The 10,338-nt window shown below is 42.2% G+C and overlaps 2 protein-coding genes across 5 annotated transcripts; one reads left to right on the top strand and one right to left on the bottom strand.

Moving 5' to 3' along the window:
* Positions 1-351: 351 nt before the first annotated feature.
* slc25a51a (solute carrier family 25 member 51a) lies at positions 352-6,947 on the top strand. Of its 4 annotated transcripts, XM_062478117.1 has the most exons (7): positions 352-693; positions 957-1,061; positions 1,199-1,605; positions 1,963-2,208; positions 2,463-2,605; positions 2,742-2,824; positions 3,407-6,947. In XM_062478117.1, the coding sequence occupies exons 4-7, from the start codon at positions 2,062-2,064 to the stop codon at positions 3,916-3,918; spliced, it is 885 nt and encodes a 294-aa protein (XP_062334101.1). In that variant the 5' UTR covers positions 352-693; positions 957-1,061; positions 1,199-1,605; positions 1,963-2,061; the 3' UTR covers positions 3,919-6,947. The 4 variants fall into 4 exon arrangements, with proteins under 4 accessions (XP_062334101.1, XP_062334102.1, XP_062334100.1 ...); XM_062478118.1 differs by lacking the exon at positions 1,199-1,605; XM_062478116.1 differs by lacking the exons at positions 957-1,061; positions 1,199-1,605.
* On the bottom strand, positions 6,343-10,177 carry exosc9 (exosome component 9). Its single transcript, XM_062478115.1, has 12 exons — positions 10,017-10,177; positions 9,759-9,853; positions 9,553-9,672; positions 9,359-9,461; positions 8,964-9,101; positions 8,764-8,846; positions 8,485-8,617; positions 8,216-8,304; positions 7,912-8,058; positions 7,561-7,700; positions 7,371-7,453; positions 6,343-7,222 (listed from the first exon to the last, which is right to left on the bottom strand). Exons 1-11 carry the CDS (start codon positions 10,080-10,082, stop codon positions 7,371-7,373), a joined length of 1,197 nt encoding a protein of 398 aa, XP_062334099.1. The 5' UTR covers positions 10,083-10,177; the 3' UTR covers positions 6,343-7,222.
* Between the last annotated feature and the right edge of the window lie 161 nt (positions 10,178-10,338).

Raw genomic sequence — 10,338 nt, 5'->3', positions numbered from 1 at the left:
ATTTGCAACCACTCCAAGCTTAAATTATTCCTTATTACCCTAGTGCGAACAAACTACTCGCAAATTAAGAAACACACATTTGCATATGGGAGTAGTTTGCATATGCACGTTTTTGCAGTCCAATCCACCTTGTCTTGTTGACCACGAAAATATGAATCATGTTAAGGACTGTCATGCATGTCAAAAAGACATGCATTTATCTTGATTTACATTTTACCCAACGTGCCAGTACAGGCAATCAATTATCCAAGCACGTGGTTACACTTTTTATGAGTGAGAGAGAAAAATGGGCCGAGTGGCTGTTTACGTTTTTCTCCGTTCTTGTGTTCTTGCGAACTGGTTTGACGTCATCTTTCATTGCCCAAGTACGGTTCCAATCCAAAGAACACAAGTCACCAAGAACGCCAAAAATACCCGGAAATTATTTTTTGTCTGAAAATAGGGAATGGAATACATTACGTAACCATCGTTTGTTTTTATTTTTTACAGTAAACAAAAAAGATGCACTGCTACACATGGCGTTTTTGTTCGAAGATGAAATTACCAATCAGAGACGAGAACTGGTTGGGAGGTCGTGACGATGCAGAATGCAATGCGGAAAAGGGCGCTGTGCAATACAATAGCCTTGGTAGGCTATAACAACAGACACGAAGGGCATCAAATAAAACAAAGCGAAAAGGTCCCACTTTGATGGTAAATGCCATGTTTTAAACAGTCGTATTTATCGTCAGTGAGTATAATGATTGCTAAAATTAGTTGTTGTGATGAGTTGTTTGTATGATTTGAACAAGCGTGACAGTGTGCGTTCAGACACAGACACAATAGCTACCTGTCATAGTAATTGATCTTACCCTGACACATCTACCCTATCTCTTGTTCCTTAGTTTTCCTTTGCCCCTAAAAATGACATTATTTTGATGTCAAAAAAAAAAAAATGGTTTCTGAAAATGTTACAGGATTGCATCCAACGACAGGTGAGGTGTTTGCTGTGTATACGCTACGCATGTCGACCCACACAGAGAGGCAAACACACCATCAAAGTAGACGCAATACTTGATGAGGTGCCTGTACAAGTCTAGGCACAACCTCTTGCCTATTTATCAAAATTTGAATTGATCTCCAAAATTCTGTTCTTTTCCATTTTCACACACCATGATGAAAGATTAACGAGTTGGGTGTGGTTGTTTTCGTTGACTAGTTGCAAGCTTCCTGTCTGCTGGCCCCTGTCCTCCGTTGAAGATGAGCAGCTGTCTGTCACTACTGTCACTGTGCCACCCCCAGTGTTTCACTGTGAAGCACTAAAACATATTGTATAGGGTATAGAATGAGTTGACATGTTGATGGGCCCCGATGAGTAACAGACATAGCTGTCACAACCATGGAATGCCTTTTCTGTGACACCAGATTAAATCACATCAGAGCTGCTGATTAGCACACAAGTGCCGTGAGCGCTAGGACCAGTCTAACTCCTAGTTGTTAGACTGGTTTTCATGTAAAATATGTTTGTGTTTTAGTCTGTAGTACTCAGTACTAATTGAATGCATGGTTTTAGGACCTGATTAGGGAGCCCCAAATACGTTTTCTGATTCATTGTAATCTTTTATGGTGAGCCATTACTGACTGTGTGCTTTTTGAGAATAAAAAGATGATTGTATACAGTATTTTCTCTGGAGTTTTAGCAACATTAACCCTCGTGCTGCCTTCGGGTCACATGACCCAAAGGTTCATAACGAACCATCGTTGTGTTTACCCAATTTTACCCAATACAAAAACAAATAAAAATAATTTTCTTTTAACCTTCGCAATGTGGGGGGTCTGAGACAGCCCAACGGTTAAAAGAAAATGCTTCACTTTGTTTTTGTATGCGGTAAAGTTGTCGCAATACGACGGTGGGTCACAATGACTGATGGGTCAGAACGACCCGAAGATAACACAAGGGTTAACAACTAATTTCCATTCTAGAATTTTGTGTTTTAATGCCGGGCACCTGGTACATGTGGAAGTGTGGCCATGGATGAGACTATGGAGTTTCCCGTCAGTCCAGAGTGAAAGCAGTTCGCCATGACCCCCCAGGCCCATAACACAGAGGGGGCGTCTTGTGGCAGAGGACGGATGCTCCTTCCTAATGTAGACCCCAGGAAGAAGCACTACCTGTGTGGCTCCTGTGCTGCTTTCACCAACATCGTGGTCACCTTCCCCATACACAAGGTCAGCTGAACTGGGATCTTATCACATAAGGCCGTAACACAAGGCTTATTAGTGTTTCAAACTATGCCCCCTTGGCCTGACATATGCCTCCATCTGTTCAGATCTGTCACAGACCAGTAAAAAGCCGTCCTGACAATCAAGACGTTTATTTATAGCCTGCTGTCAGAGGCACTTTGGAGTAACATAAACTTAGAAGTCAAGACATGAAAATACATTGATTTGCAAAACCAAAATGTTGAACTCCCCCCTCCCAGGTGTTGTTCCGCCAGCAGCTTTTTGGGGTGGGTGTGATGGAGGCAGTGTGTCAGCTCCAGCAGGACGGCCTCAGGACCCTCTACAGAGGTCTCCTTCCCCCCCTTCTCCAGAAGACCACAACCGTGGCCATCATGTTTGGACTGTATGTATATGACACCATTCTTTCCAACAGTCCTCACACCCCAAACTAGCATTTCCAACTGATTTTTCAACTATAACCACTTGGTATCTTGACTGACCTGTCTTGACTAAACACACAAACCTTAATATGGTTCCAGGTATGAGGACTTCTCCCGTCTGCTGCCTCAACACACGGGTGCGCCAGAGCTCCTCACTCGCAGTGTTGCCGCTATCCTAGCAGGTGAAGTTTTTTACGCTTTTATCCAAAGCAACTTACAAATAAACCCCTCAAAAAAAGTTCTGAAACATTATTTCGGTCAATTACTCCTCCCCTTCAATAATACCAATTGGTATTAGAGTGAATATCAACAGAAGAATATTGCAGGGGATTATGGCAAAACATTTTGGGCCGCTACCCGCCCGGTTAGCTGTGTTGCTCGTTCCACGAATGCACGATCCTTAGGTTGTACCTCGTTGTAAAGGTGACTAATCAGGCTCTCCAACGATATAAAATACAATACCAATTGGTATTACTGAAGGGGAGGAATAATCGACCGAAATAACGTTTCCAAACTGAGGGGTTTAGTTCATTTATTAAGTACAGCAGAAGATCAAGGTTCAGAAGTGCATAGTAAGGAACTGTCAGTAGCCACATCGCAAAGTAACCATAGCTCAGCTACCCGACACTTTGAGCAAAACTAACATTACGGTGTAACAGTAACATCTTACTTACTAAACAGCTCATGGCTGCTTCTCAGAAGTCTTTCCTTGTGTGGCTGTTTGTTTGACAATTAGGAATGCTTTCAAAAACTTTTTCTGTCAGGCACTGCCGAGGCCGCCCTCACACCATTCGAGCGTGTCCAGACCCTACTCCAAGACCCCCGGCACCACGCCCGCTTTCAGAACACGGTCCACACCTTCCGAATGCTCCTGCAAGAGCATGGCGTGCGCGAGTGCTACCGTGGCCTTGTCCCCATCCTGCTCCGCAACGGCCCAAGTAACGCCCTGTTCTTCGCACTACGCGGCCCCCTCAAGGACCTCCTCCCCCAGGCTGACTCCCACGCCGCACACCTCCTCAGCGACTTTGTCTGTGGGGGTCTTCTGGGGGCCTTCCTGGGGGTCCTTTTTTACCCTCTCAACGTGGTCAAATCCCATGCCCAGGCGCAGATCGGGGGCCACTTTCCATCCGGAAGGGAGGTGCTGGCGGCCATTTTGAAGGAGCGGGGCGGGCGGGTGGTGCTGCTGTTCCGCGGTGTGCACCTGAACTACCACCGCTCTGTGCTGTCCTGGGGCATCATCAACGCCACATATGAACTGCTGCTCAAGGTGCCCTAACTGCCGAACAGCACGCCGTGCAAAACCCTAATAATACTAATATTAGTTTCTAGTATTACTTATTTTAATTGCTGTTCAAATTAATGATGCCACCTATCAAAGCACACTGGCATAGCAAGAGGTGGTATGAGTCGAGAAGTATAACCCCCCAACCCTAACCCCCCTCCACACACACACACACAAGATGGTAGTCTTCAGACTGGGGGGAGATACATAATGAACTAATGTCCTTTTGTTACCCATATATGAATAGATAATTTAGACTGAACCATTGAGCCTACCTCAACTTGGTGAAAAATTACATAGTAACAATGATGGTAGTGGACAGTTTTCTACTGCAGGTGTGTGTGTGTCAGACTGATCTGTTATTTATTTAAATTTCAATGTTCAACATTTCAGAATGTTCTGTGTCTGGAATCTGCCAAAGAGTCATTCAGGGCCCACTTTATTGACATGAGAACCACACCGTTATTTCTTTAATTATTCCAGATGACTTCAGCATATGACAACATTTAACATAATTCAAAAATATTTGATCTTACATCTCACGCAATCTCATTACACACACTAATATAGTTCTCTGACTTGGCAGTTTTTCAAACCAGGGCGGTGTGACCTATTTAGTACTCCTCTGAATTACAGTTTTTCTCGATTGGTTACACACATTTTCTGAATGCATACCTCATACTCTCAGAACTCTACACACAAATCAAAAAAACACACACACAATGGGCAAAACCCCTCACTTCTCCTACAAAATTAAACTTAACATTCAAAACAATGTTATTTAATCTCAAAATGGTATTTTGTTTTAAAATGACAAACACAGACCATCATATGAATAGACATTTATAAGAACCATTTGAACACTGATGTGCTCCATGTAAAACACTATGATGAATGGAAAACACTTATTCTTCATTCATCATAGTGAGTTAGGCCTTTTTTTGTTCAGTGTTACATTTACTACAGACAGTACATACATACGTGTGTTGTAAAATATTTGAGAATATTGTTTTTATACTCAGAACACAGAAATACACGGTAACAAATATATTTTACATATATGTACACAGTGTACATCCCAACCAACACAAAGTTGCACATACAGTGGTTTACATACAAAACAACTGAATAATTTACTGTATAGTGTATACAGTTACATTATTATTATTTTTCTTTGTATTTGCCGTAATTTTATGGCGTTATTTTCTAGGACCATGTTCATGATTTCAGTTTCCTGTTCAGGAGACAGAAGGCGTTCCCGACCACCTTGTGTTGGTAATCTTTCAGTTCTGACAAACAAATAGTAAAATACTGTAAATACTGTGTAGGAATACAAAGTAGGAATACATTTTCCAAATACTTGAAACATACTTTATTTTACAGTCCTACAGAACAGTCCACAGGCAATACTGTACTACTGTACTCATTGAGTACTGTATTGATATGCAGTAGGCCTACTGCAATTACATTTACATTTAGTCATTTTTGTAGTGAGTGTAGATTTCTTACCTATTCTCATTTCGGAAAGTCCCGATGATGGATGCTACAGTGTACCTGCTCAAATTTGTCTGTACTCTTTGCCCAGCCTCCCTCATTGTTAGACCATGGTTGACTACATGGTCAACCAAAGCGGCTCGGATCTCATCAGAAATTATGGTCCTTGGCCTTCCTCATCCTCGTCCTCCCTGTCCTCCTCCTCTTACTCTCACTCCTCTGCCTCTGTTTCCAATGTTGGCATCCATTGCTCAAAAACAGAAAAGTTCACCTGTTGCCCTTTTATTCTAAAGCTCTGATTGCTAATTGTAAAACTGTGTGACAGGTGTTTGCCCATGTGATGAGTCAGTGTGCGTATTTGAATGGCCGTGTGTTCTTTGTGAAAACAAAAGATTTTCTTCATGAAAATTGTGCCAAATGCAAGGAATTGTGTGTAGTGTTTGGAAAAAAGTGTGTGTTAGAACTGCAATTTGAGTGTAAAGCAGGAATTGTGCTTGTAGTTTAGCACAATTGGTTCATGGGGTTGGTGCATGAGTTACATGTTGTGGTCATTGTGTCTCAAGTACCAGTATTTGTGTGTAAACAATTGAGAAAAACTGTAAATGTATACAGAACAAAACAACTTGTTGGCCCGTTCACACTGTTCAATAGATTTACTTTAAATGCATAATCTGTATCTTGGCTTTACAACACTAGAGTTAAAATACAAAATTGCTATGAAATAGACAAATGGCAAGTATGTCAAAGTGTATATGTATTTATTTATAATCACTATTGACACTTGATCTTAAGGACCAAAGGTGGAAGACATTGACAATGTTATAATGGGATGGGGATGTTTTCTGCACCTTATTGTGTTGGTCTCCTGTGGCAACAATTCTAATGTCATGTCAATCTTGGCTGTGCTCTGTCTTGATAAAGCACTTATCTCTGTCTATATAATCAGAGTGGATGTTAGGTTCTTTGCATGTTGTGTTTATTTGGTACAATTTTGGCTCGTAATAATAATATGGCTAGTATTATTTTACAGTATTTAGCTTTGATGCGAAAAGTGTTTTATCAAAATACTTATGCCATGTATACCCAAGTGAGTTACACAAGTCTTTCATGTTATTGAAATGTGTATTAGTTTAAACTGCCTTCAATTTGTGCCTTGCTTTTTTGCAGACACATATCATCCCAGTAGTGGTTGGTGTGTCATACATGTAGGTTAACATGTTTGTTGTTATAAGTGTGATAATATAAAGGATTGTTGTCTGTGTACGGTAGACTAGGTTCCTTCCTGCTGCAAAGTGTATTTAAATGAAACATTTATGGATTTCATTGTATCTTGCTTCTGTGACAAGACGACGCAAATATCTATCCTGTCAACTAACTTCTTGAACAGTCAGTGTGTATAGCACACAAACAGCCACCTAGTGGCCATGGAAGTTCTTCCGAAAAACAATGTGTTGAGCTGCATACCGTACATACTGGTTTACTAATGTTGAAATAAATAGTTGCCTTTGGGCCATGTCATAATGCTACAATACTGTCTGACCACTGCAAAATTCTAATTAATGCTAAGTGATGCATTACATTGACACTCTTAATACACACATACAACTTGATAAATCTCCCTAAGTAAATCGAAACTGAGAGACATTGGAAAATGTTGCTTTTAATAATAATAATGAGTAATATATTTTATAGCCCATTTTACAAATGTAGATAATCTGTCAGACTGAGGAGGTGTCGAGAGGGATCTGGGCTGGTGTCTCACTGCACGGACCTTGTTGTTTTCTTCATGGCAGACCCTTTAATCCTGAGGGAAGTACAAAGAATGATTTTCAAATCCCAGTCCATGACTTGCATTTTATTATTCATGCAATTCATGTGGTGCCCCTTAGTGGTAGAATGATGTAAGTGAAACTGCAAAACAAAAACAAAATACTAGATGACAATTCAAGTACTTATTTGGGAGCCGGCTCTGATGTTTCCTGGTTAAGCATGACCACTTCCTCCTCCTCACTGTCCGATATGACCACAACATCCACTTGAGGAAAACGGAAACAGGAAATCAGTCTCAGAATAGACAAATTACTATTTTTCCAGATCCATTCATCCATCTCACTCTTAAACCACAGCTAGTCTCTCCCATACCTCTCCTCCCACGCTTTTCCAACATCACTACATCGCCCTCATCTTCATCATCCTCCTCGTCTTCCTCCAGACCCCAGCTGTTCTGGAGCCCTTCGCCCACCTGGCCTGTGCCTGGAGCCGGCAGCACAGGAGACGACACCCTGACAGACCAATGGTTAAGGACAAGGGAGATGTGACGAGAGATCTGGGAGATATAGAGCTGGATCTGAGAAAGAGACTTTCTCACCTCTGTTCTAGGTCTCAAACCTCATCTCCCAGATCAGCAAGCATTCTTATTAATTTTGTGTGTGGCATTTCAGCCTTTTGATCATGCCCCAGACTGGTGACTTTAACATATTGTGGGGAGGATACAATTGGGATGGGGGCTCTGCTCTGTGGATGATCTCTTTGGCTTTCTCTTTGATGTCCATCGTTTCCACCGGCGTCTCCTGCTTTTTCAGCACGGTGATTCGCTCTCGTGGCATAGACTCTGCGAAGCCACACCTACCGCCTTCTTTCCTGGAAGGTCAGAACATGTCCACAGTATATGTTTTATATATGTATATAAAAAGTTTGACGCTACTAGAATACTTCATTACAATCGTTTGTTTTTTTCCAAATAGACAACTCGGATCATTATTTTATTGCAGTCATATAAAACCTCTTTCCATCCTACCTGGCTTTCTTGTCGTTCTCCAGGGCTTTGTGAATGAGCTCTGTGATTTCTGTAACTTTAACACTGGCGATCTTGCTGCACCTCAGCACCTGACGACAACAAACGCATGATTACAATTCTCAGCCGAAATGGCAGCTGGTGGCAATCTAAAAACATGTAGATGTGCCGGAAGCCATTTTGAGCCAAAATGGTTTCTTTAATATCTCCGTCCATCCATCTCCACGTCTCCTCCCTCCACTTCTCAAATTCTAACTGTCCCTCCCTCCCACCTGTTCTTTGAGCAGCATGATGCCCCCACTGGACTGGATGGAACAGATCTCTCTGTGCTTGTTCATAGCGATCATCAGCAGGCCATCCATCACACGCTCCTCCCTCTCACACGGGTCCACCAACAGGTAGGTCCTGGGCACATAACAGTGTGTGTCAGTGTGTGTGCGCGCGTGTGTGTTAAGCAGAAGACAACAGAAGAAATGTGAATTTGAGAAAAGGAAGTCAGAGAGATCCATGATTGCTGTAGTGTCTGAGAGATGAAGAGCAAGGGTGCTTACCCTTGTTGGAAGAAAGAGAAGCTAACGCAGATTGGCATGTGGTAGATGCTGAGAGGGATGGGGTCTCTCTCCTCTGAACCGTACTGCACACACAAAACAAGCACACACCCCAACACTACAGTCATTGACAAACACACCTGCACCGAAAACGCCACAGTCTTTGTTTCTACAGCAGCTGATGACCACCAAGGGGTCCTCACCACGGTGACCTCCTCTCCATGGATACCAACGTCAGGCCGTCTGAAGTGGGAAAGAGCAGTGATGGCGGCCACGCTAGCCGCATCCATCAGGTTGCCGTCGTGGTTCAGGACATGAACATCAACCCTTATCTGCCACACCTGGAAAACAAACACACGGTTACCGAGGCAGACATAGATTCGGTACGGGCTACCGTAACTAAGGGGAATGAAAAATAGACTTACACATGCACTATAAATTCACACAGCTCAGGGGCATAGGTTTCATAACAGGTGGGTGAAACATGTCTCACACACACCCTTTTTTAAGAACATTATATTTAATGGCCACATCCTCTGTCATAAATTCCCGTCCCACCCACCTTTGAAAACAAATCTCTGCCCCTGACTGAGCCTACCTTCTCACCAGACACCACACATAAAGACTCTGTATCAAAGCATTTAGAGTTCCTCAGACATCTCTCCAGTTGTCTGTTCAACTTCACCAGCAGTTCGGACTGCCTGTAGAAAGAAAACAATGACAATACTCATTTTTAACTGTGATGGTGGTGTTAGGTTTATGCGTGGGTGTAATATACTTAAGTAAATTTACCTGCCAACTTCAAAACCAGGCGACGCCATAGGTGATAACTCTACATTGAAAAACATTATTCCGTCCGATGGTCGGTTGTCTTTCGGGACGACGAGCTCACATGAGACTTGCGTCATAACTCTGAAATTAACACATTCGTATAACAAAGGAATTAACTTACGTTTGAGTAACTATTCTAATGGAAAACATGGGGCTGAAAATCTCACCTCGTCTTCCCAAGATCAACAAAGCAACATCCATAGTCAGTGCCGAAGGATATCTTTATAGTTCTATAGTCATAAGTCTGTCTTCCATCCAGGCGCTAGAGAGTATGGTAAATGGTTCACGTAAATGAAGTGACAATTTGATTTGTTACTAAATAGTACGTTGTGATGTGCAGAACTTCGTGCTTTGTGCAAGCTACTAGCTAGCACGCAGGTGGTACACCATACATTCAGTTACGTACCCTAAACATAGCAACTTACCTTCTTCTCCTCAATAGCTTTCAAAAGGAACTGTCGCTCACAATTTGACAACGGTGTTTCTTTCATTGTGGCTCTCAAAAGGTTGCAGATATGTTAAACACTCGGTGCCAAACGTGTGTCCACCATGAATTATCAACACATGTGAACTCCGCCTGGTGGGAGAAATTGTCAAACTAAAGGTCTTGAACATGTTTTAATGATATCAAGATGAAACATTCTTTGTATGAAAGCGACAAGGCAATCCTATATAATTTTAGAACAAATATACTATATCTGATCATGTAAAAATACATCAGAGGACAAAAATGTGGATGACAGGGAC

This window comes from Osmerus eperlanus, chromosome 14 (assembly GCF_963692335.1).
Source record: "Osmerus eperlanus chromosome 14, fOsmEpe2.1, whole genome shotgun sequence".
In the NCBI taxonomy this organism is placed as follows: Eukaryota; Metazoa; Chordata; class Actinopteri; order Osmeriformes; family Osmeridae; genus Osmerus; species Osmerus eperlanus.
The sequence above is the reverse complement of the archived record's forward strand: the minus strand, read 5'-3'. Positions and strand labels throughout refer to the sequence as shown.

Coding starts and splice junctions, on each gene's coding strand:
- exosc9 (XM_062478115.1), bottom strand. CDS start 10,082: ATGAAAGAAACACCGTTGTCAAATTGTGAGCGACAGTTCCTTTTGAAA. Junction 9,462..9,552: donor CCTGGTTTTGAAGTTGGCAG/GTAAATTTACTT, acceptor TTCTTTCTACAG/GCAGTCCGAACTGCTGGTGA. Junction 7,454..7,560: donor GGAAAAGCGTGGGAGGAGAG/GTATGGGAGAGA, acceptor GTTTTCCTCAAG/TGGATGTTGTGGTCATATCG.
- slc25a51a (XM_062478116.1), top strand. CDS start 2,062: ATGACCCCCCAGGCCCATAACACAGAGGGGGCGTCTTGTGGCAGAGGA. Junction 2,209..2,462: donor TCACCTTCCCCATACACAAG/GTCAGCTGAACT, acceptor CCCCCCTCCCAG/GTGTTGTTCCGCCAGCAGCT. Junction 2,825..3,406: donor TGTTGCCGCTATCCTAGCAG/GTGAAGTTTTTT, acceptor TTTTTCTGTCAG/GCACTGCCGAGGCCGCCCTC.